Raw genomic sequence first — 26,735 nt, 5'->3', positions numbered from 1 at the left:
TACTGTTTCTCTTCTACTAAGAAAAAATGTTTATTTTTCACAAAATCTCTACTGTTCCCAACTACTATGATAATTGCATTTTATTGAATGATAATTGCATATTTTGTAAACCGTTATAATGGCTCTACCGAATAACGGTATATAAAACTCTACAAATAAATAAATAAATAAATGAGATAAGGTTGAGCAAAGAAGCTTAGAACATACACTAAAAGTGTGAGTATTTGGAAAAGGGGGCCTTTGGCAGGTAACCGCAAAGTAAAGCGTGCAGTTTGCTAAGTTTAACGTAAACATTACAGGAATGCCAGACACCTGCATATCAAGCTACAAAATTATATAACAGAGTAAGTGCTGCACTTTGAACTAGATGTCACCTGCAGCACGTGCAACAGGACAGACTGCAGAAGGGAGAGGACAGTTCTTTGAAATATAATGCGTAAGACGGCAAGCAGAAAAGTCCTTTATTATATTATGGACATGGGAAAAAAATGGGTCAGCTGTATTGCAATTCAGTATTGAAATTCAGTGATCGTCTCTGTAGGTTGTATATGCAGTCTGCTGATTTTCATTACATTTTCCATGTTTATGTTTGATTCAGTTAAACATCAGGAATGTCTGAATGATGGATGGCGCTCGAGACTTACAATGGATCCTATCTGAAAGGCCACCTGCTTATAGTTTGGTGGTCTCATTTTTCAACATCTGCTTCAATTAAGTTACATGAAGAAAGAGGCCACCTGTTTTCTACCTAATTTTTTTAATAGTCCCTTTGGTTTTACTGTGGACACAGGTGAGCCAAAACCACATTGCCGGATTCCAGTCATTTTAAGAATTTCTGCACTTGTATGTAGTTTTGGCCTAATGCCCAAGAGATATTTTTATACTTTGTGCCTTTGGATATTTAATTAGAGAATAAGAACTAGATTTTTAGCTTTATAACAAAGTTCTATAGTGCTTTTTTTTTTTGTTGTTGTTGCCTCTTTTAGCTTGCACAACTTATTTCCTTAGGCAAACTTGTACTATTTCAAAATTTTGCAATTGTGACATTGCATCATGGTTTGCTCCATTTCCTATTGTACGTTTATTTATAGGGGGATCTATGTTAAGCAGTTTGATAGGTTTAAACATACAGAGGTGAATTTTAAAAGTATTATTCGCCCTCAAATGCCCATATATGTCAGTATCTGGGCCATGCGTGAGCAACACGTATTTTAAAAGCTGGAATTGCGTGCGTATATACGCATGCGCGGATAAAGAAAAAGGGATGGAGTTGAAGGTGGGGCATGGGCATTTCAGGGCAGGGGCAACAACTACACACGTCATTCCCTATTTTAAAACTGGCCACTGCAGCACATGGCAGCCTGCTAGCTGCGTATTTTTACTGATGCTCCTGATGAAGTGTAAGTCTGCAGAAATTGCTGTTTAGGCCTAACACCAGGGTGAGAGGTTAGTGTTAACTGAAGGGGAGAGTGCAGGATAAAGAACCAGAGGGATCTGGACAGATGTTGGACAAACTGGGAAATCTGGCTATCTCCTTCGTGTCAGCATGTTTTAAAATCCACTTAACCTGTGAGGGTTAAAGCAATTTCTTAAGAAAGATACACAAAAGTATGCTTGCTCGAGTAACAGCTTAAAATTAAGACTATACATATGCGTGCTAGGCATATTTTAAATCTTACAAGCGTATATGCACGCAAGATCTAAATTTCCAGCGTATGTTTGCTTGTGCGCCTATACATGCTTGTATGGGCACCCACGCATTTGTTTTAAAGCTTCCATTATGGGTTTCGGTTGCAATTTTGGTGGCGCACACATTTATATAAGATTTAAGCTTTGGGCAAAGAACTGAGGCACCTATATATTTTTTCTTTTTTTGCACTTTTGTAAAGATGATATGATTCAACAGCTTGATAAACAGAATATTGAATTTTTCACTTTTTACGTTTTTGGTATGAAAATATCTCAGAAGACGGCAGAATGATTTCAACATATAATTACTTTTCAGAAAACAATTTTGTGACTTGCAGAAGTCAATATAACTTGGTGGGACTTGTTATATAAAAATAATTTGCCAACATGTACATACCAATATATACCTTCTAGAAAGATGCAAATCTAAAGCACAAAATAGGTTTTTGGTGGTTTTTAAGTAAAACCAATTTATTCATTGTTAATCATTAATATTATTGGGGAAATAGTGTTATAAACTCCACATTTACAATTTGTATGCTAATTTTAGATACTATGCCACCTGAAAGAAGCAACCATAATGAAAAACAGAAAAGTTTCAGTGGGAAAAGTTTATTTCTAAAATCTTAAATTGTAAAACAAAATTAGAACAAAACCTGAAAAAATGTACATATCCAGAAGTATTGAAGTCTGTACACAAAAGCCTAGCACAGTTTTATTTCACTATTTAAGTTGCAAATGTTTGTACAATTACTCAGGGGCAATGGAACACTTTTGTGGTGGTGGTGGGGGGGGCAAACGACACAACCTCTTCCCCTGCCTCTCCCACCCAAGCTACATAGCTGTTGATGCCATGTGGGGCCAAAAATTTGATTGGGCCATGGTCCCAGACACCCACCCTGTTCTACTGCCTATGCAATTACTATTTCAGTTCTGCACAGTCCTTCAATCTGGTTCTAAATGCAATTGCATGCCAACAAATAGAAGAGAATTTCTACTAACAATTGGTCCTCTTTGTGTAACTGATAGATGTTGAAAAACATTAGTATAAGTGACCAAACCATTAATAAATTTAAATAGCAGCAAATTTGCTTGTGGCAGTACACTAAATAAACTCGCCTCACGTTTACAGTAATTTTACAAATGTTCCATTGAAATGGGCATTAACAAGTGCCCTTTAATAATTGCTGTCAGTTTTTGTGCACGGAAGTGAGTACACAGGCTACTGCAGGGCATGAAAATTAAGGCCCACCACGACTGTCCCCAGTGCAGGTTTCCTGGTTTAAGAATGTATTGAACTGTGGACTGTGATGTTTGTGCAATAAAATAAGCACTCACTAAGACCTTCCATTTTACTTTCAGACCATGTTATTAAAATAAAAGAATCCTTTTCATCTATGTACAGCATTAAGTATCACCTTCCTTAGTGATTTATGTTTTCATTACAAATAAAAATCTGCCCCTTTGTTTATAATAGAAGTCTGTCATTTGGTACATGTGCTTGGTAGCAGCTGGTTGGCTTATTATGATAACCTGGTGGTTCATAGCACTATTTTCTTCATAACATTGAGCCTACCTTAGAGAAATGTGCAGCTCTGTTGGGGCTTGTGAGCACATTTTACAGTGCTTGTTTGAGGCCTCGGCCATGTTTGTTGCACATTGCATGTGCTCGATCCATTCACAGATGGCTGGAAAAGTTCCTATGTAGATCTCGTAGGACTTTCATTACTCTCTCTAATTCACTGATAATTACAAACTATACACATATCAAATAATGCAGAAATAATAATTTCAAAATATGTTACCATAACCAGCATATCTTAATTACACAGAACCACAAAGTTAAAGTTTTAAGTATGAGGTATCATAATTTATTGGACTAAAGTATGAAAATATGTCAGAAGAATGGGTGCTGAAAAATTTCTTGGCTTGTCCACAAACCTAGTGGAGCTGTATTTATTGAGTCATGTGACAGCTCTTTCATTCTTCCTTTAGGACAAAATAATTTGCTGAGTCATACTTCAAAATCACAAAGTCAAGGCACCGGAACTCTAGAAATGTAATTTTTACATCAATATCAAAATCTGGAGCTTCTAAAAAGCTTGAGAGAAATGCAACTATGTTGTCCCATTTGGAGAGTTATCATAGCTCAGAACAAAATGCTCTGAAAACAATTATAAGTTAAAGATTTTTTCAAATAACTTAACTGTTATATTTATTATAAGAAAAACAACTTTCAGTGAACATTAAATACTATAGTTTTATATAACTTGGACATGTAGATAACTATACACATGAGAGAAAGCAAGATGGATTTTAATAATTCAAAGTGCTAATGTTAGAGCACAAAAAAAAAAAGACAATTAGAGGTAAATAATATTTTCTTCAATGTCTCCATTTTCTGCATTCTGCAGGGTGTTGGACTGTGGATTCACGAGGCCCTCAGAGGAATGCTGCAGCTGAAAGTCTCCAGAGTTTGGACTGTGTCTTCCGGTCACCGGCGCCAACAATGCATCACAATAGATAACCTGTGATGCACTTAAGTCTGTAACACATATTTAAACAAGAGATATTTATGTCCATATTTCTTAATGTTTCTAGAGTGCCATCAGCGAATACGATGGACAATAAAACAGAGATGAAAACAAACTAGAATAGAATAAAATAATTAAGAAGCACTACTGTGTCAGGTGTATACTCGTCTCCTCCTTTCAAATCACATACGATATCTCCAATCCCACTCTCCCCACCTCCCCCCAAAAATTCCAGTTAGTTTTTCCGTGAATAACGCTCTCTGGCACATTATTCACAAAAGAAGATCTTTATTGGACGATTATGGCCACAGCAAAGGTCAAATTACAATACTAAATTCAAACATGAATTGAGTCCTAGAACATTATGCAATTCATTTAGGGTGACTAGGCCCTCGCCTAAGATGCATTTTATAAGGACTCACTATCATGCTAATGCAATATTCTGGTGCTGGGTATGAGGGCCGTCAAAGTCTAGGCCCTCTGATGATGACCTGGTCCATAGCAAGAGCAGGACTCACTTGTTCAGGATGCAGCTGAAGTATTGGTGGTGGTGGTGGTGGGGGGGGGGGGGGTGGGTGATCAGGCCAATCTCAGCCGTCGAAGCCGAAGTCTTTGACAAGCAACTCATCTACACTTTCACCCACCCATGCAACACAGTGGCAGGAGATACCCACTTGGTATTCATTACCTGACCAGCTTTCACATTGCACCTGCTGTGTGCAACATAGCAGCAGGATTTCCCACTTGGTATTCTCTGAACAACTTTAAAATAGCACTTGCTGTGCTATTTAGGGTGTGATCGATCCCACCACCCCCCATGCTGCTACTGTTGAGCACCCTGCTATGCCATCTTGAGATCTTAAATTCTGTCCTGAGATGGGCGGGCTGGGTGGAAAACTGCCGAAAGAAGAGGCTGGTGGGAGGATGGTTCCTGGCTTAAATTGAACTCACCAGCCCTCCCATCAGCCTCTGTATTCATCCCCAAAGGTGGAGCACCTCCACTGTTGATGCCTCTCCCCTTAACCTGGGATGGGGGTTGGCTCCTTAGTAAAAGTAGTTAAGAAGAATAATATATGGGGATGAGGAGTGCTCACTATAGTCCAGCACTGACAAAGCAGGTGGGAATATTGTGAGAATACCAGTATAAAAATTCTCATGGAAGCAGTGAAGTTTGAGGCAGGACTTTGAAGACAGAGAGAGAGAGGGGCTTAAATGAAGTACAACCTATGCCAAAACTGGATTCTTTATGACTGATTTCCAATAAGCCGATGAGCAGCATGTTTTAGCTAGCTAAATTTAAGCAGATTTTCAGCCGCAGCCTAGCCAGCTAGATTGTGACTGTAAATGTCCCTAATTGCAGCTGACTAAAATGTAGCCTGGTTTTTTTTTCTGTGCACAGGGCTAGCCATGTAACTTAGCCAACTAGCAGTGTAAATCAGTGCCAGCCAGCTAGACTATCTCCCATGACCTAACCATGAGTGATGCTTGGATTGCAGCTGGATGGAAAATAGGAGATAGAAGAGAGCAGGGAATTATAATGTTGTAGCAAGATCCTATTTACTTCTTTGAAAATAAAAATGTAGGCCTTTTTTAGGTATTTACACAGAAACAACAACAAAAATCCTGTCACAAAACTTCAATTCCATGTCATGACTTCTCAATTCAATCTACGGAGCAAACAAAACCAGACATTTGGAACTAAAAGCATGGCTGATAATTTCATGATATCATCAATGCACAGTGCTTCTGAAAATAACATGCACTTGTGGCTCAGATGAGTGTGGAAATCAGGTTTGTTGTGTGGTGCCAGTGGATATTCACAAGATGGGACAGAAAATATCTGTAATATTTCATTTCATCTACTTCTTGAGGTCAAAAGTTATTGAAATATATTAATGAAAAATAGTTAATCAGGAGCGATGAAAGTTTTATACCCATAACAAATTAGCTTGTCCAAAGAAAGCTATCTGAACATATATGATACACCTAACTTTCCCTGAGTTCTGAAAAGGCCATGCTGCTCATAGCTGGGTATGTGTATGTAAACACTTATGTAGAATGTTTAAAGATAAAGTACTTATCAAATTTCATAAATGACAGTAGAATAAAATGACCTTGATGTTTTGGAGCAGTATTCTTCAACAATTGGTCGGAGTAATCTTCTGGTTTAACAATTAGGTCATCACTCAGCAAATCATTTTTATAATTTTTATCTTCAGTGCAATCGCCTATGAAACAAACAAAAAACATACAAAAAAACCCCCATTTATATAGTTGCTAAGTTTTTTCTTGGTTAATCATCATATTGAGAGACACTGTGCCATGGTCAATTATTGGGGGAGGGAAAGGCGGAAGAGAAACATTATGGAACAAGTATCTTTGGTTCCTTACATAACAGCCAGATACTTTGAGGCTGGCAGGTTTTCTCTGGATACTTGATTCAAAAAAAAAGAACAAGATGGACAGGGTTGTTAAGAAGAAAAATATATAAATTGTACCAATGAGTCAGCATTAATTGGGGAGAGAAGGTATGGAGGATGAGGCTGAGGCATTATCATTTAACAAACATGGGGGACCTGACATTTCTAAGTTTCGAGAAAACCTTCTTTTTCAGGAGTCTCTTCCCAAGGAACTGACGGAAATTTCTGCTCATGTTCAGCAGCATTGTTCATTGGACAGTGACTTCTGAAGAAGATTTTTTCCAAATGTGGACACATCGGGCCCTCCATTTTGGTTAAAAGATTTTCTGAAGCTCTTTCAATTCAGTTGGGTACATTTTAAAAAAGAGTGTGCGCGCGTACTTTTGTTCGCGCACCAGGCGCGAACAAAAGTACACCAGATTTTATAAGATATGTTACTACTGCCTCCGGGCAGTAGTAACTTACGCGTGCCGGCTGTCTGCTGGCGTGGCAGGCCCCGCTGTGTCGGGGCACTCGGCCATGCCCCCGGACCGCCCACACGCCAACACCACGCCCCCTGGCCACGCCCCCGGCCGCCCCTTTTTGTGCGTGCCGCCGAGCCTATGCAAAATAGGCTCGGCGTGTGCAGGGCCGTATTAGAAGGGTTACGCACGTACCTTATGCATGTAACCCTTTTAAAATCCGGCCCAGTAAGTTTAAATTGCAGTATTTTCAAAAAAACCTCTTCAGCTACTGGGAGAAAAAGGTGGTGTTGATGATATTAAGGCACCCAAGAGACATCTGTCATAAGGTAGCTACCCCTTACCTTCTTTAACATTTTTAGATGAGCAGGAAAATTAATTTGGGGGTGATGCATGAACATTATCTATTTGAGGGAAGTTTGAGCTATTGTTTAAAGCAATGCACAGTATGACAGGATAAGTCAAGTAAACTAATTAAAATTCCTCCTACTTCCAATACACATTTGGGCGGAATTTAAATGCCCTGCTTGCGTAAATCCGCCCGGATTTACGCAAGCAGGGCCCTCGCGCACCGGCGCACCTATTTTCCATAGGCCGCCGGCACGCGCAGAGCCCTGGGACGCGCGTAAGTCCCGGGGTTTTTTAAGGGGGCGTGTCGGGGGGTGTCAGGGGCGGGGCCGAATGACGAGGCATTTCGGGCGGGACGCAGCGTGGCGCTGGCCCGGTGGCGTGGTCGAGGCCTCCGGACCAGCCCCCGGGTCGGATGACGGCGCGCCAGTAGTCCGCTGGCGCGCGAAGATTTACGTCTGCTTCTAGCAGGCGTAAATCGAGAGACAAAGGTAAGTGGGGGGGGGGGTTAGATAGGGCCGGGGGGGTGGGTTAGGTAGGGGAAGGGAGGGGAAGGTGAGGGGAGGGTGAAAGAAAGTTCCCTCTGAGGCCGCTCCGATTTCGGAGCGGCCTCGGAGGGAACAGAGGCAGGCTGCGCGGCTCGGCGGCGCAGGCTGCCCAAAATTGGCAGCCTTGCGCGCGCCGATCCAGGATTTTATAAGATACACGCATAGCCGCGCGTATCTTATAAAATCCAGCGTACTTTTGTTTGCGCCTGCTGCGAACAAAAGTACGCGATTGCGCTCTTTTTTAAAATCTACCCCATTGTGACTTTGGGCAAGTCATGTCATCATGCAACTCAGTTTACCAAACCATAGTTCAATAATAATATAATAACTAGTAAAAAGCTGCGCACACATGGAGTGTAAAGGCTGTAATAAAAATAAATTGGTTACTTTTATCAACTCTGCACTTTTAGTCTATTTTCTTCCTTTCTCCCTTTCCCCAGGCATTCACTTTCCTATCTCCTGATCTTTATAACGACAAGGAAATAAAGGTTAACAAAAAAAAATATGATGTGATACCTTTATATTGGAGTAACAATATATTTTTTTGATTAGCTTTTGGGAGTTAGCACTCCCTCCCTTCCTTGGTTCCAAAAGCGTAACTGATGGTAGTAAAGTGTGCATACAAAAAGCCCTTTCTGCAGCACCCACTGCTTTTTAGAGGCCCTCCATCCATATACAGGCCAGGTCTAACCCTGCTTGAAGTCTAGGATCTTACACAATCGCAGCCCAAGCTTGAATGAGTGCAAGCTAGTACCGAAATGTTATGGAGCTGACACACAAAGGCAATCCAAATGGTTTAATTTTATAACATGATGTTTATCACCTGGGGCCATTTTAACATTATGTGATTAAAAGGCAAACTAGATTCCTTTTCTTATCCTGTTTTAGCATGATCAATGGCATTCTTTCAGATGATTAAAGAATTGTTACCTCGGAGAATTTAACTTTTTCTAACACTCATGTTCTTTCCTACGCTGGGAGGTATGCACACACCTCTCACGTCACTCAAGTCTTTGTTATTCTGTCTCTGCGGAGGCTTTGTGGGAACAAGTCTGGAGATCTTGGTAAAATTCTTTTTCATACACAACACAATTGCACTGTACTGTTCATTTATTTCAGCAACGTGTACCTCATTTGGTCTGAAGAAGAAATCTTATGATCTAACCTTTAAATATCATTTAAGCAATTAGGGTATGATCTTTTCATCATTTCAATTTTCAGGTTATATTATTCCAGGCTGTACTATGCCTGCATATAAAATTACAGTGCAGTATATTTCTCAAAGATAATTTCTCAGTAGTATGATCTTCTTTAGCATAACTCCTGAACAGCTGCATAATTAACACAATTATACTTTGATCTAACGCAATCATAGATTTGGCTGGAATCGATCAGTTCATTAACAAGTATCACGATTGATTTCTCTTAAAACATAAGTGAAAAGTCTACTCAAGACCCGATTCACACTCTTTACTAATAAAGATAATCTAATCTTTTTTTTTTCTGGCAAAACCCCAACAGGTACAAGACAGACTTTCATGTGGAACTATATCCTTTTTAGGAGCCCTAAAGAGCTTTTACATTATTCTCCCTCGGTTTCCTGTATTCTGTGGTAAAATCTGAACTCCATTTTCTACTTACAAGTGGGAGTGTATCTGTGTTTGCTCTGCTTTCTGTAAGTAAAATGGAGCCCTGGTTTTAAAAATCCACAATTTTGCCTAGATCCTTTTCCTGAGTGCTGATTCCCAACATGGAACCTTGCATGGTATAGCTATAATTTTGGATGCTCTTCTTTACATGCATCACTTTGCCCTTCTCCACTTTACACCGGGCCCTAGAACATGAATACACCACCTAGTGGGCAAACAGAACAAGCCAAACTGCTTCAAATCCCTACATAGAGAAAATACATGCTAGCCAACATGCAGACAAAACTGAAATGGAAATACTGGAATACTGCAGAAATAACAAAATACACATTTATAAGAAATGCACATTCCCAAAGATGGCATATTCCAATCTTTGAAAGTCAAAATATTTTTTTTTTTTACCTTTGTTGTCTGATCTTATATTTCTAATCAGTTCGTCCCAGTCTCTTTGTTCCCCTTGTCTGTCTTTTCCTAATTCCTTTTTCAGGGTCTCTTATTCTGTTTCTTCTATCTCCTTTTGTCTTCTTTCTTTCCTCCTTCATACACACACATTGACTCTCACATGCATTCTGTCACAAACATGCTTTCTCTTACACAGGCTCCCACTCTTGCATGCTGTCTCACATACACACAAGCTCCCACTTCCACATACTTTCTCTCACTCAGGCTCCCACTCTCATATGCTCTCTCTCACATATAAGCTCTCACTCATACACACACATATACACACAGGCTCTCATTGTCACATGCAGGCTCCTATTACCCCAACAGACACACACAAGCTCTCACTCTCATATTCTCTCTCACACACAGATTCACATTCCCACACAAACACACAGGCTCTCACATGCAGGCTCCCACTCACACACAGGCTCTCATTCTCAAATGCTCTCGCAAACAGGCTGCCACTCCCACACACACAGAGGCTCCCACTCTCATGCTCTTTTACATGCAGGATCTCCACTCCCATATGCTCTCTTTCATACACACACCCTAGGCAAGCTCCCATTCATGGTCCCCCAAAAGCAGGCTTCATTCACTCCCACCCTAAGGCAGGCTCCCATTCACTAACTCCCAAGGCAGGCTCCCATTCGCCACCCCTCCCCCCTCCCCAGGCAGGCTCCTATTCATATACCCCTAAAGCAGGCTCCCATTCACTCACAAATACAAAACCTAGGCAGTCTCCCCACTGGCAGCCGAGAGAGCTGGTTCTCCTGTTTCACCTCTGGCTCCATAATGGCTGTATGGGATTAAAAACTCTTGCAGCTAGCACTTCCTCTCTGCTGATCTTGTGCACTGTGAGATCAGCATAGAGCATGTGCTCTGCAAGATTTTTGAATCCTGCAGAGTCAGTATGGAAGAGGTGAAGAAGGAGAACTGGCACTCTCCTAGCAAGGATCTTTCCTTAGCTGCTAGTGGGATGGGATCCATTAGTGGCCTATCAAGCCTCTTCTTTCTTTGACTGCTGGTGGGATGGGATCAACTGGCAGCCTCCTGGGTCTCATCTCTTCAGCCACCAGTGGGATGGGAGGGCTCCCAAGTCTCTTCCTCTCTATGGCTGCCGCTTCACTGGGTATGTATACCTGGCAGCACAGGCCTTTAAGCAGTGGCCCTGTGACAAGGCTTTTCTTCTCGGACTATCAGGCAACGATGATTGGGTGGGCCTGGGCCTAAAGTGGATGGGTCACGGCCCATCCGTGGCTACACTACTGATCTCATGATTTTTTAATTTCCTCAAGAGTCTCTCATGAGGTATTTTTCCAAATGCTCTCTGAAAATCCAGATACCCTATATCAACCGACTCACCTTAATGCACATGTTTATTCATGCCTTCAAAGGCAGTAGTGGGAGACAAGGGCTGGAACTGAAGGCAAGGACTGGCCAGGACAAGACTGGGACTGGACAGAACCACAGAAACAGGGCATGGAAAGTACAATCACAGGAACTAGGAACTATAAAGCACAGCAAGGTACAAATAAGTCAAAACAGGGGAGAAACAGATCAGGAGGCTTAAGCAGGCTGCAAGGCAAGGCAGATCAAGACTAGGAGACCCAAAGGCTACCAGGCCAGGCAAGAAGGCTGAGGAGACTGCAGGTCAAGACAGGGAAGTCGAAGAGGCTGCAGGGCACAGCAGGGAGTTCAAGGAGGCCATAAGGCTGAAACGAAGCAGTAGAAACTGTGATTAGAGACAGTACACTGTCTGAAGGTAAAGACAGTCTACTGTTGTGTATATGATTGAAGCTGTCAATAAAGATTATGTTTTAAGGAAGGCTGGAGTCAGACCAGTTTTGTCTCCAGGCCTGTGGGAATCATCGCTCGTTCCCACACTCCCTTTTGAAAGTTAAATGCTGTTGCAGTAGATTTCCTTAGTGTCCTCCCTCTAGTTATCAAGTCAAATTTGATCATGTCATGATCACTATTGCCAAGTGGCCCGAACACCATTACCTTATTTCACCAAATCATGGGTTCCACACTAAGGATTAGGTGTAAAATAGCACCCCTCCTTTGTCAGTTCTTCTACCAGCTGCTCCAAGAAGCAGTTATTTATTTCATCGAGAAACATTATCTGTGACATTTATCCAGTTACTACTAGGGTAACTGAAATTACCCATTGTTACTATGTTGCTATTTTTGTTAGCTTCTCTAATTTCTGTTAGCATTTCATCAATCTGGTCAGGTGGATGGTAGTACACCCCACTATTTTTCTATTGCCCTTCTAACATGGAATTTTTATCCATAAGAATTCTACAGTGCATTTTGTTTCCTGTAGAACTTTTATCCTTTTTTTTGACTCTATGCCCTCTTTAACATATAATGCCACTCCTCCACCAATTTGATCCATCCTATCATTGCAATATAACTTGTATCCAGGTATCAGAATGTCCTATTGGTAAACAGCCTTCCACCAGGTCTCTGAGATGTCAATTATATCTAGCTCTTCATTCAGTGCTATGCATTCTAACTTTCCCATATTATTTTTTAGACTTCTAGCATTTGTATAAATACATTTCAATGTATTTTGTTTGTATTAACAACCTGCTTGACAGGAGTAATTTGGAATCTTTCTGCTCTGTTTGCTCTTTACTTAAAGGCACCTGAGCTATTTTAGCATTTATTGCAACCGTTCTATCAAGATGCCATAAAATCCCTGTTTTGTTAGTGTCTTCAAAGACCCATCATTCCAAACCATGCGCTTCTAAGCAACTGTCTGCTTTCCCCTATTATCTGCTCTATTTCCTTTTTAAAGATTAGTGCCAGCAGCCTAGTTCCACTCTGATTAAGGCAGTGGCGTAGCCCTGGGTGGGACTGGGTGGGCCGTGGCCCACCTACTTTGCACTCAGGCCCACCCACTCAGAGTTACCCAGCGCCTGAGAAGAGAGGCCTGATACAAAGCCATCATGAAACTCATCCAGTGCAGCCTGACCTGACCTTCGCAGGGCTGTCATGGAGGTCATCCTGTGTGGCCCAAGAACAGGCCTGACCACTCAGGGCCATCACTGAGCTCATCCCACGTGGCCTGATGAGAGCCCCCGACCGTCGCAGGACCATCGTGAAGTTCATCCCACACGGCCCAATAAGAGAATCCCGACCATTGCAGGGCCGTCGCGGAGCTCATTCCACGCGACCTGAGGCCCGACCGAAGGGCCTTTGTGGAGCTCATCCCACGCGACCCGACACCCAAGAAGAGGCCTGACTGTTGCAGGGCCATCGCGGAGCTCATCCCGTATGGCCCAAGAAGAGGCCAGAGCATTACAGTGCCGCAACAGAGCTCATCCCAGGAGTCCATACGCCTGAGAAGAGCCCTGATCATCGCAGGGCTGTCGTGGAGCTCATCCCGCATGGCCCAAGAGATGCCCGACCATCAAAGGGCCATTGCAGAGCTCATCTTGTGTGGGCCAATGCCTGAGAAGAGGCCTGACAATACATGACCATTGCAGAGCTCATCCCACGTGGCCTGAGAAGAGGCCCAACCATCACAGGGCCACTGCGTAGCTCATCCCGTGCGGCCCGAGAAGAGAGGCCTGACCATCACAGTGCCGTCGTGGAGCTCAACATGCACAGCCAGAGACGAGGCCTTGCAGTGAGGAGGCCTGGAAGGGATGAAGAAGTCCTGATAGAGTGTGGGTGTGTATGTGCGCATGTATGAGAGAGAGACAGAATGGGAGTAAAAAGCATCTGTGTGAAAGAGCATGGGAGTGAGAAGCTGGTGTGTGGGGGGGTGTGTGTGTGTGTGTGTGTGTGCGTATGTATGTATGATAGAGAGATCATGATAGTGAGAAGCCTCTGTATGTATAAGAGAAAGCATGGGAGTGAGAAGGCTGTGTGTGTTTGTATGAGAGAGAGCATGGGAGTGAGAAGCCTGTGTGTGCATGTATAAGAGAGAGCATGGGAGTGAGAAGCTTGTGTGTTTGTATGAGAGAAAGCACTGGAGTGAAAAGCCTGTGTGTATGAGTTTATGAGAGAGAGCATGGGACCGAGAAGCCTGTGTGTTATGAAAGACATCATGGGAGCAAGAAGCCTGTCTGTGTATGTATGAGCAAGAGCATGGGAGTGGGAAGTGTGTGTGTGTGTGTGTGTGTATGAGAGAGAGCACGGGACCGAGAAGCCTGTGTGTTATGAAAGACATCATGGGAGCAAGAAGCCTGTCTGTGTATGTATGAGCAAGAGCATGGGAGTGGGAAGTGTGTGTGTGTGTGTGTGTGTATGAGAGAGAGCACGGGAATGAGAAGCCTACCTGTGAATGTATGAGAGCACGGGAGTCGAGAGCCTGTGTGTGTATATATGAAAGAAAGCATGTGGGTGTGAGAGACAGTTGAGGTGAGAGAGAGCATATGGGAGTGGAAGCCTGCATGTGGGAGAGAGCATGTAAAAGAGCCTGTGTGTGTGTGTGGGAGTAAAAACCTTCATGTGAGAGTGGAAACCTATGTGTGCGAGTGGGAGCCTGGATAAGAGAGAGTGTGTGGGAGTGGGAACCTGCGAGTGAGAGCCTGAATATGAAAGAGAGCATATGAGAGCGAGAGCCTGTATGTGAGAGAGAGCATATGAGAGTGGGAGCCTGTGTGAGAGAAAGCATTTGTTTAAGAGCACATGTGAGAGGGAATCTGTGTGTGTATATGAAGGAGGAAAGAAAGAAGACAAGAGGAGAGAGAAGAAAAAGAAAGAATAAAAGAGACCCTGAAAAGGGAACTAGGAAAAGACAGACAAGGAGAACAAAGAGATTGTGACCAACCAATTAGAAAAATAAGATCAGACAACGTACAAGGAAACTACAGAGCACTATGAAGTCTCCACTAGAAGACTCCTGCCTTTAGTTATCAGCTAAAAGGGAGATATCATCCCCACAGCACCTCTCCCAGAGGATGTCAGAGACGGTAGAATCCCAAACTAGTAAGGGGGAGCTAGCCTTGGGTATTTTGTAGTAGAGTAGGTTTGGTTTTCGAAGGAGAAGGAGCTGCTACAGTGTGCTCTCCAAGTTTAGACCCCCTGCCTAGATAAGGAAGGGAGAGACACTGCCCTGCCAGGTCTTGGTTAGAGACTGGAGTGGGGAAGAGTCCCAGAGATATTTTTTGCTAAGATTTTAAGTCTGAGACCTGTGCTTTCTAGAGATGTGAATTAGGTGCTGGAATCAGTTTTGGAATCATGGACCCGCAGGAAATTTCATTTCCCGCGGTCTAGACGATTTTGTTTTTTGGCTATCCCAAGCCAAACCCCCCCCCCCCATCCCGACCCTTTAAATCTAATTATTTACAATCCCCCCCAAAAAAAAACTTTTCAAAAGTACCTGGTGGTCCAGCAGAGCGATGGACTGCCGGCACCATCCTAAAAAATGGTGTGGGTCATCCAATGCTCCTACCATGTGATAGGGGCCAGCCAATGGCACTGATAGCCCCTGTCACATGGTAAGGGCAAAGGGCCATCGGCGCTATTTTGATTAGTGGCAGCAGGAGATCACTCCCGGGACACCCGCTGGACCACCAGGTACTTTAGGAAAGTTTTGGGGAGGGTCAGGAGGGTGAGGGATTGTAAATAATTAGATCTAAAGGGTTGAGATGGGTTTGGTGTTTATTTTTCTGTGTGTCCTTTCCCCCCCCAAAAAAAATGATAAGAAAATTTCATGGGGTTTTCCTATCATTTTCGGGGACTCCCAATACATGACTGATTAGAAAATATCGTACAATATTTTCATCCGTCAAAAAAACAATGCATGAAACACCCTCTCCAGGAGTTCAGGAGGGATCTTTTGTTACTCTTTGCCCAGTTCAAGAGGAGGTTGCAGTAACCATCTGAGAGAAGAAAGAATATTTTTTTTTTGTTTGACTTGAGATTGAAGATTTTTTTCTGCCCCCTTCCTTACCCAGATCTAAAATTAAGAACTGGTTCCAGCAAAAGGCCTTTCCTTCCGGAAAGTCTGCCTGCAATGTTGAAAAGAAATTCAAGGGAGAGGAATGAAGAACATCTGGAGACCTCCAAAAGAGTTTCCACCCTGGGGACACAGAACACAGACAGTATGAAGATAGGGAGAGAGCCTTTGGACCTCAGGAACCATGGGTAAAGGAGACATCCACTACTAGGAAAACCCCAGCCACTTTGGGACCTTTGTCTCTCCACCCCATGGAGGATAACCAAGTTCCAAGCCCCTGCCCTGAGGGAAACTTCCACAGAAGTAGAGGCATTAAAAATATATATTCCTGTATGGATAAGAAACCTGAATGTATTGGGACACTTTAATATTTGTTCATCTTAATTCTTTTGAAATCTTCCACAGTAAAATTTAATTTGAACACACATCCAGTGATTCCAGCTTATCTCGTCAGTGTGCCTTTGCTGAAGATCTATGGTATTCAACACACAAGGGAGTTCATTCCAACCCTGTGCCTAGAAGATTATTCCCCCCCCCCACAATAGAAAGGACCCACCCCTTGGGACATGGAGGAGGGGGGGGGGGGGGAAGGAAGAGGCTGTGGAGTGAGCCCCAAAGTATAAATTAGTTTATAGACCCTCAAGATAAATGCCATCCATGGAAAAAGGGTTACATATATATTAAATCATACTTTACATTCCTTTTGGTATTATTTTCTTCTTCTGCCAAAATGCAGGCATGCAATTGTGCCCAGAATACTGCCTCAGGTAATGGCAATGTTGCCAAGAACATTCTTTCAATGAAATTGCTCAAACATCACCTATTATCCAGTGGCATACCATCTGACCTTATTCTTATCCAAGTACACTTGACTTCCTTTTTAGGAGTAATCCCTTTAAAGAGTGTTTTCCCTGTCTGCCTTTCAAAGTAAACATTTTTAAAAATATGCTATTACCATTGTTGATCATATTTTTGCTACCTTTGCAGAAAGGAGGTGGATTTTCTGATATTTCATGGCAGAGTCTGATGCAGTTTAAAGGTTTATTAATGGCTGTTGAATAAGAAGACGCGTCCATCTGGTGACTGGACTGTATTTCCGTAGTCCTCGTTATATCAGAGCTTGAGTGAATATTCTCATTAACGTGATCTAGATGAGCTAAAGGCGAGTTTGATCTGTTGCAGTTGTTAAATGACATGTGTACCAAGGCTTCATTTATGTATACTGAATCTTCATCAAGTGAACTGTTTGATTGAGATTGGCCTATAACCTGTGCAACACAAAACAAAGAAAATATTTAGAAATACTATTTTCATTTCATTTTTTGTTGTTGTTGTTTCACAGAAATATCCCATTGGCAAGGTGGTCTCATCTTCTTCCCAAAGTGAGTTCCATCCATAACAAATATTCTCTTTATTCTACTGATTTCATGAAAGGCCTGACAAAGAGGATGAGCTTTCTGAAAACAGCACTAGAGAAGAAAGTCAGATGTCACTCAAATAGGCAACAAAGAGAAAAAAATCAATGCTTGACTTCCAAGGTGGAGAAGCACTATAGCCAAAATCAACCTCAGTGTGTTATAATGTCATATTTTCTGAGCACATTCAACTATTATCTCAAGACTTGTTGAAGTCGTGTCATATTTAATTAAATTCATTGCTAGTCAAAAATAGAGCCCTGAGAAATAAATATCAGACATGCCCCACAGTGTAGAAAATGTTCACTATTTTATCATAGTTCATTCTATTTGGAGTGTTGGCTCATTTTCAAGACTGCAGTATCTTTCTAACAGATTGAAATGGTGCAAGTACACCCAAAACAAAATATAGTAACAGACAAGGAAATGATATGTTAAAAAACATTAATGTTAAGCTTGACATACGGCTCGATCCAGTAAGGCCGCGGTAAAAACAGTGAGGTAGTGTCAGGCGCACCCTTCCTCCCCGCACGCACAGTTCTCTTCACTAACTCCCCGATACTCTCCTCTAATCGCATGCAAATGCATGCCGCGGCTGTGAAGCGTTAGGGAAGGGTTATGCCCGCGCAACCCATTTTACTGTATAGGCGCTGTAACAGCGCCTATACAGTAACCTGGGTGCGCTGGTACCTGTCATTTCAAATGACATTTGAAATGACAGGCACCAGGAAGTGTAAAAAAGTTTAAAAAGTGTAAAAAACAAAAAACCTGTGTGTTATATAAAAAAATAAAACAATTTTAAATACCTGTCGGAGGGCCGTGGGTCCAGGCGGCCGGTGGGCGGCGGGCAGCCATCAGCGGCATCCGGTAGTCCCTTCTCCCTTCCTCCCTCCCTCCCCTGCCTGGATGAGCGCCAAAATCGCACGGGCGGGTCGGCAGCGGGGGGGGGGGGGGGGGGGGGGGGAGGCAGCAGGAGCCGGGAGCGGCGGGTAGGCAGCAGCGGGGTCCGGGGGGGCAGGGGCAGCGGCAGCGGGGGGGGGGGGCAGCAGCAGGGGGGCGGCAGCAGGATCCGGGAGCGGCGGGTAGGCAGCAGCGGGGGTCCGGGGGTGGCAGCGAGATCCGGGGAGCCAGCAGCGGCAGCATGTTCGATCGCGCAGGCAGGTAGGTGGCAAAGTAAAGATGGCCGCCAGCACGGGAAAATCGTGCAATTGGCCGCTGAAGACGTGACGTCACACCCCGTGACGCCAAACGTCGTGACGTCACGTCTTCAGCGGCCAATTGCACGATTTTCCCGTGCAGGCGGCCATCTTTACTTTGCCACCTACCTGCCTGCGCGATCGAACATGCTGCCGCTGCTGGCTCCCCGGATCTCGCTGCCACCCCCGGACCCCGCTGCTGCCTACCCGCCACTCCCGGATCCTGCTGCCGCCCCCCGCCCCGCTGCCGCTGCCCCGGACCCCCCGGACCCCGCTGCTGCCTACCCGCCGCTCCCGGATCCTGCTGCCGCCCCCCCCCCCCCGCTGCCGACCCGCCCGTGCGATTTTGGCGCTCATCCAGGCAGGGGAGGAAGGGAGAAGGGACTACCGGATGCCGCTGATGGCTGCCCGCCGCCCACCGGCCGCCTGGACCCACGGCCCTCCGACAGGTATTTAAAATTGTTTTATTTTTTTATATAACACACAGGTTTTTGTTTTTTACACTTTTTACACTTACCATAGCAGGCCCGAGCCTTGCTACTTTTTCGTTTGTTTTTTTTGCCCTGGTCCCGTCCGGTCTCCTGCAGCCCCGTCCGGTCCGGACGGGGCTGCAGGAGACCGGACGGGACCAGGGCGGGTAAGCAATGTTTTTACCCTACACTACACTACACTAACTCCTACTAGGGGGAGGCGGTAAACTAGCAGGTTAAGGCCGCGGCAGAACAGCGGGTTACGGAGGAGATAATATCAGCGCCCGTTACAGTATCGCAGGGGAATAGCTAATTCCTTCATTATACAGCTTTTTCGTTCATTTACATGCCGGGTGCGGAAAGGGTTATGCGTCTGTTTTCAGAAGCGATACGGACGCGTGAAACTGGACACTGTATCGCCGAACTGCCTTGCGCGCCCGAATTGTGCGCTACGAGCACGTTACAGACGGGCAATCCTCGAGCGGACGATACTGGATCGAGCTGATAATTATTAATCATGACAACCAATAATGCAGTAGTGTACAAAGTAGGAAGCACCACAAGTTCAGAAAGGGGATTCCTCCATCTCCCTCTTATCGCTGCTGTGGAAGTCAGTATGGCAGTGGCTGCAGACATGGCTACTCCTTCCCTAAGCAAGAAGTATGCACCATGGTGGAAAGGGAGGAAAAAGGGCTGTCATGGGAACAGGAAGCACACACTCACTGTCCTCGTGTTGCTAGCCAAATTGTAGCAACTGTCATTTTAACCTTCATGCAGGGGAATAGGGGGACACTACACCTCCTGCTAAGCATACCTCTTCTTGCTATTTAAAGGGTCCGTGGCCCCTAGAGATGACATCACCAGCAGTCCCTGGAAGCAACTTGCCTCAGCAACAGGTCCAGCTACTCTCTAGTAGTGTGTGCTGCTTCCCTACATTCTAACCTGTTTTCAGTCTTCATCCTGCTTGTCTTTATTTTTGTTGTCCACTGGTTCTTGTCCTTGCCTGCCTGCCCTGGCTATTCATCCCTTTTCTCCTCTTTCAGACGGATAGCCAGTTTTGACCTTGGCCCAGACCTTGGATACATTTGATCACTGCCTGCCTCTGACCATTACCTGGAACTTGGATATGTCTGACTGCTGCCTGCCTACAACTCTAGCTAACTACGGTCCTTGTCTTCGCTTCCAGGAGAGACCCCACCTAAGTCCTGATGGCCCCAGAAGTCAAAGGCTCAATCCTGAGGCCATGGATTTGATGGACTTGACCTCACTGCAGGCTATCCCTGGAATAGCCCATAGGTTGCAAGACCATCAAGGTACCTTGGTGCTCCTAGCTGCAGCAAAGGAGTGACTTACCACTCACTTGGACACCCTGATCACTCCTGCAGCACCTTCTCCACCTACACCAGTACCTCTATCTCCTCCCATAACCAGTTGGCTGGTTCTTCAACCGCCAGCTCCACCCCAGTATGCCAGTGACCCCAAGCAGTGTTGGGGATTTCTCAACCCATGTGAAATGCACTTCCAGTTACAAGCTCCGCTATTCCCCAATGACCAAGCAAAGACCACATTCATCCTCTCCCTGCCTGATGGCACAGCATGGGCTTGGGCATCTCCCCCCCTGGGAACAAGCGAACCCACTCTTACTCGATCTGCAACAGTTCATGGAGCAGTTCCATACCATCTTTTAAGAGCCAGGTCATGCAGCAGCGATGGCTTCTGATCTGCTTCACCTCCGTCAAGGCTCCCAAACCTTAGCCGAATATGCTGTAGAATTTCAGACACAGGCTTCCAAGCTAAACTGGTGAGAAGATAGCCTAGTTGCTATTTTCTTAGAAGGTCTCTCAGAGAAGATCAAAGGCAAACTTGCCGCCTGATATCTTCCTACCTCACTCATTGCTTTAACTGGCAAAATAGATCGTCGTCGGCAGCAAAGGGCTCGAGAGACCTGTCCGGCATGAAAGAATATCTCCAAGGCCTCTGATTCCAGCATCTGCTCTTGCCCCCTGACTGCCACACTCTTGACTTCTCTTCCTTCAGAAGAGCTGATGCAGTTGGAACACTGCCACTTGGCCTTTGAAGAGAGAATCCATCGCAGTTAGTAAGGTCTCTGTCTGTCTCTACTGCATCTCTTGAGGCCATTTCTTGGCTCAATGTCCACAGAGGTCGAGAAACTTAAATGCTTAGGGCCCTGCGGGGATATGACCCTAAGCCTCACCGTTCTGGCTCCCCAACTACCCCTACCATTCACACTAGAACTGGACTCACATGTTTTTCCATCCAGGCCTTTGTAGACTCCAGCTCCAGAGGAAACTTCATCCTGCAAGAACTGATCAATCAACTTCAGATTCCTTTGCTTCAGATGACTTCTCTGATGATTTCCTCTGTCTATGGAGACCCACTTCCAGATCTGGATACCCTGACCACGATGCCTGTAGTCTTTTGCACTGGCCTCTTACACATACAGATCAGTTTTCAGTGATCTCCAGAGCCATTCATCCCATCATACTAAGCTCCAGCAACATCAACCACACTTCAACTGGTTTGCCTTACAACTTGTCCGCTGGGGCCAGGGATGTATGTTTTCCTAACTGGTGCCAGTAGAACCTCTTCATCCAGTAACTATGGCTTCCTTACATCCAGGGCTTCCTTCCCAATATATGGATTACAAGGATGGCTTCTCAAAAAGAATGCTGAAGTCCTGCCTCCTCATTGCATGTATGACTACGGCATTGAGCTTATCCCCGATGCCACGCCCCCGCATGGCCGGGTTTAGTCACTGTCCCCCCCCAGAAACTCAGGCGATGTCGGCTATATTCAGGAGAATCTAGAACATGGATTTATCTGCCCTTCCTCTTCCTCGGCAGGAGCTGGATTCTTCTTTGTCACGAAGGTCGAATCTCTCAGGTTGTGCATAGATTACCATGGCCTGAATGTTTTTACTAAGGACCGTTACCCACAACCTCATCTGTAGAAAGGCTGGTGAATGGAAAACCGCATTTAAAACTCATGATAGACACTATGAGTACTTGGTTTTGTCCTTGGACTTTGCATTTCCCCAGCGGTGTTCCAGAAAATGGTCAACAAGATCTTCCACAATCTGCTATACACCTGCAGGGTCATATACTTGGATGACATATTGATCTTTTCTCAAACCCTGAGTTCCCACCAGAGGAATGTCTGCATCATCCTACAACACCTCTTAGAGAATAATCTCTACACCAAATTGGAAAAATGTTTCTTTGAACAAGAGCTCCCCTTCCTTGGGCACATAGTCTCACGAGATGGATTCCGCATGGATCCTGCCAAGGAAAAAGCCATCATGGACTGGCCTCGCTTCCTGGGGCTCCAGGCCTTACAAACATTCCTGGGGTTTGCTAATTATTACTCCCAGTTTATTCCAAATTAATTCAACTTGGCAGCCCTCCTTACTGCCCTTACCCGCAAGGGCACCAACCCTAAAGAATGACCACCAGAGGCTATCCAGGCCTTACAGAAGTTAAAGAATGCCTTTGCTAACAAGCCTTGTCTAGTCATCCAGACTCCACATGACTCATTGCTGTAGAGGTAGATGCTACTACCCTGGGGTTAGAGAATGCCTCAGCCTGCACAATCCCGAAGGGGTACTATGACCAGGTTTCCTTCTTTTCTAAGAAGTTCTTCTCAGCTGAACGCAACTACAACATTGGAGACCAAGAGCTCCTGGCAGTCAAACTGGCTCTCTAGGAATGGTGCCATCTTCTCGAGGGGGCTCAACACCATGTCACTATATAAATGGACCACAAGAACCTCGAACATCTACATCAGGCTCAGCAGTTTAATGCAAGACAGGCTCGATGGTCTTTGTTCGCTTTAATTGTGAGTTACATTAATGTCAGCACAAGAATCTACAAACAGACACCCTCTGTTATTCCTTCCAGATTGAGGATGTCCCAGAACCTCTAAGCACATCATTGATCTCACTAAGATACTCCTGGATACTATGGTTCATGTTCCTCCAGGGAAGACGGTAGTATCTTCCAGACTGCATGGGAAAGTGTTGAAATGGGCCCATTGTCGCAGGGTACTCTGGGTGGGCACAAACCCTTGTATCAACGGCACTACTGATGGCCCCAAATGAAGCAAGATGTCAAGGCCTATATTGATTCATGTCCTACTTGTACATAGCAAAAAGCATTATATGGCTGGCCCTAGGGGCTGTTACAGCCATTGCCAGCCCCTAGGGTACTCTGGACCCACTTGTCCATGGATTTTATTGTGGACCTCCCTATCCCTAACGATGCCATTGTGATACGGGTGGTGATTGATCATTTTTCCAAGATGGCACACTTTGTCCAATTACCAGGCTGCACACTTTGTTCCATTACCAGACCTTCCTTACATGATAGAACTGGCATTCCTATATACCCTCCATATTTTTCGCCTACATGGATTACTGAAGCACATACTATCAGAAAGAGGGGTTCAGTTCTTGACATCGTACTAGTGCTCTCTTTGAAAAAAATGTGGGATCACACTCGATTACACAACAGCCTACCACCCACAAGGCAACAGGGAAGCAGAGCATACCAACCATACTCTTTAGACCTTACTCTGCTCCTTTGTCAACAACCAACAGGACAACTGAGCCACCCTTTTACGTTGGGCCAAATTCTTCCATTATAATCATATCAACGCAGTATCTGGCTCCTCTCCCTTCCAACTGGTTTACAGAAAACAACCTCTGCCTCCTCTACTACTGTCCATGACAGTTCCTTCACTGGTGAGTCAGCTCTCAGCCCAGGAATTGCATGAACTATAGGCATGGACCACCACTTGTTTGAGAAAGCTGCCACCCAGGCTATGAGAACAGCAGATACACATAGAAGGATAGCTCCCCAATTCAAGATAGGGGAGAAGGTCTGGCTAAGTACCATCACTTCCAACTATGAATTCCATCAATGCATTTGGCATCATGCTTTATTGGACCCTTTACCATACAGCGGCAGGTGGGCTCTGTCACATATCAATTAAGGCTACCACCCACGTTAAAGGTCCATAACGTGTTTCATGTGTCTTTGCTTAAGCCAGTGGTGCCTTCGTGGCCCTCCAGAGTGCTGCTTGAACCGCAGGTAGTCACTACTGATGGAAGTAGTATAAGTATACGAAGTGCAGGAAGTCCTGGATTCCTGTTGAAGAGGAAAAAGGTTCAAGTACCTAATTTCGTGGAAGAACTATAGCCCAAAAGAAAATTCATGGGAGCCATCCTCCAACAGCTTAAACACCAACCTCTTGAAGGACTTTCATCAATGATACTCCAGGAAATCCAGAACCTCAGGGAGGGGGGCTTAAGAGGAGAGTACTGTTGCATTTAGTGGTCCGAGGGCTGCTCCCTCGAACTGACCCACTCACTTCTCTCAGGCTGGGCCTTCTGCTCTACAATGTGGCAAATGCCACCAGCCAGCCACGCAGCAGGATGTCGCTCTTCAACACTATCAGCAGGACACTAACAGTACATACCACACCTTCCCCTAGGTAAACAAGCACACCATGTCCTGCTATTTAAAGGGACCATGGCGAGAAACTCCCCATGGCCCCTAGAGGTGACATCACCAGCACTGCCCTATATAAGGGCAGCTCCCTGGATGCAATTTGCCTCAGCAACAGGTATAGCTACTTTCTAGTAGTACGTGTCGTTTCCCTGCATTACAGCTTGTCTTCATCTTTGTTGCCCACTTGTTCTTGTCCTTGCCTGCCCTGCCTATCCGTCCTCCTTTTCCTCCTTCGTATGGATACCCAGTTTTGACCTTGGCATGGACCTCAGATACACTTGACCAGTGCCTGCCTCTGACTATTGACTGAACCTCGGATATGCTTGACCACTCCCTGAATCTGACCACTGCCTGGTAATACCAGACTGCCACTTGCCTATGACCCTAGCTAACCATGGACCTCCTCTTCTGCCTCTATTAGAGGCGCCACCTAAATCCTGCTGGCCTCTACACCCAAAGGCTCAACACAAGGGGAACATGGGCTGGTATAGGTGAAGGTCCTGATCAGGCTCTGCTTTGCCTGGGTCCGCCTGCAGGTAGAGCTAATCTCACCTTGGCCCAAGGTTCCACAGATGCAACACCCACTGCATTTATTGCAAATAAAGAACAAAATCTATTGGGCACAAATTATCATTATCAAACTGAGACTTCAATGACTGAACATAAACTCACTTATATTTTATCACATGATATGACAGAAAATGTTACTAGATAAGCAATCAGACTCACCTAGCAGGAAAAAATGTGTTTCTCTTCTCTAGGCACGCTTAGAAAAAATTGTCTAAGCATGAAAACATAGTGGTGTCTAATCTTTAGATTAATGTTTTTTCTTCAGATACAGTACAAAGTAAATTCTGCTTATAGTAATCAAAATTCAATCAACACATTAAACAATACTGATTCTGACTTCAAAGCTACCGGTATCATCTCTTAAAAAATGAGTTCTTCATTGTGTGTATTTACTGTATGTCAGCAGGAACAACTTAAAAATAAAACATTGGTTGTTTAAACATCCAATATGTGGAATAGAATTCTGGTAGATGTACTGGTTCAGGAGAAAACAAGATTATTTTATTGGATCAGTATAACATTTATACCAAGATGATAACTGTACATGGTTTCAAGACCACATAGGTCAATTCTGCAGATGACATCTGAAGAAGGCCCTTGCATGATGTCAAAATCTCTTGTAGATCATCATCTTTGGATAATTCTTAGATAAGCTGTCCCAATAAAAGATCTCACAACCTGCAAAGAAGTAATTTCTCTCATTCTGTCAACATTAGAGACTCTTAATAAATCAGCCCACTTGCGCATAAACAATACTGAATTTTAGGGTATAAATATTGGAAGAATACTTGTGAGAGGGAAAATTACCTACCTCATTTTTACTTAGAGAAAACGAGGTAGGTAAACTACTTTGGCGGTTGTGTTTCCAATATCGCAACAGCTTTTGCTGCACTTGATATTTTTCCATGTCCTTTTCTACTAGCCTCTGGCCTTTCCTAAGTCGCTCCATGTTTTGCTGGTGTTCTTGAAGCTGTATGTCCAGTTCTTCTCTGTTCCTTTGAAGGAGCTCTTCCTGATTCTGGCACTCTCTCTCTCTCTCCAGCAGTAAGGCCTCTTTCTCATCCTGCTCCCACTCTCTTTGCTCACACTCACGGTGCCAGCGCTGCAGGTCCTGCTGAAACTGGTGCTGAAGTTTATGTAGATTGGCCAAATCTTCCCTATGTTTTTTCAAACTGTGATACTTTTCCTGTTCTAGAAGCAGATTTGCATGACTACAGTGGCCTTTAGAGGTTTTATCATGATCCTGTAGAAGTGCCTCGTGGACTGCAATGTGGGTATCTTGTATGATTACAGCTGCCTAGTAATCACAAAATAAAACACAGAGATTTCTCTTAAGTTTACAGAGGTTTTTTTTTTTACTACTTTGATTTCTCAACATTTCATCAGCCAGGACCTCATATTAAAAAATTCTAGAACATGAGGTCACAGTATGATACTCTAATGCAGAGCTTTCCAAACTTTTCATGTTGGTGACACACTTTTTAGACAAACATAATTTCACGACACGGTAATTCAGTCTACTAGTAAACCAGAGGTTAAAGGTTAA

At 44.3% G+C, this 26,735-nt stretch overlaps 1 protein-coding gene across 6 annotated transcripts in view; it reads right to left on the bottom strand.

Moving 5' to 3' along the window:
* Positions 1–2,281: 2,281 nt before the first annotated feature.
* ARHGEF28 (Rho guanine nucleotide exchange factor 28) overlaps positions 2,282–26,735 on the bottom strand; it is a 585,749-nt gene continuing 561,295 nt past the window's right edge. For 5 of the 6 annotated variants that reach the window (XM_029574889.1, XM_029574905.1, XM_029574916.1 and 2 more), the window contains 4 exons: positions 26,001–26,486; positions 16,966–17,278; positions 6,338–6,451; positions 2,282–4,234 (listed from right to left, as the gene is read on the bottom strand). In XM_029574889.1, the coding sequence (XP_029430749.1) occupies positions 4,053–4,234; positions 6,338–6,451; positions 16,966–17,278; positions 26,001–26,486 (1,095 nt within the window). In that variant the 3' untranslated portion in view covers positions 2,282–4,052. The remainder of the gene's footprint in view (positions 4,235–6,337; positions 6,452–16,965; positions 17,279–26,000; positions 26,487–26,735) is intronic. The other variant, XM_029574896.1, reaches the window with a different exon arrangement.

Source organism: Rhinatrema bivittatum, chromosome 1, assembly GCF_901001135.1.
Source record: "Rhinatrema bivittatum chromosome 1, aRhiBiv1.1, whole genome shotgun sequence".
NCBI classification, from domain to species: Eukaryota; Metazoa; Chordata; class Amphibia; order Gymnophiona; family Rhinatrematidae; genus Rhinatrema; species Rhinatrema bivittatum.
The sequence above is the reverse complement of the archived record's forward strand: the minus strand, read 5'-3'. Positions and strand labels throughout refer to the sequence as shown.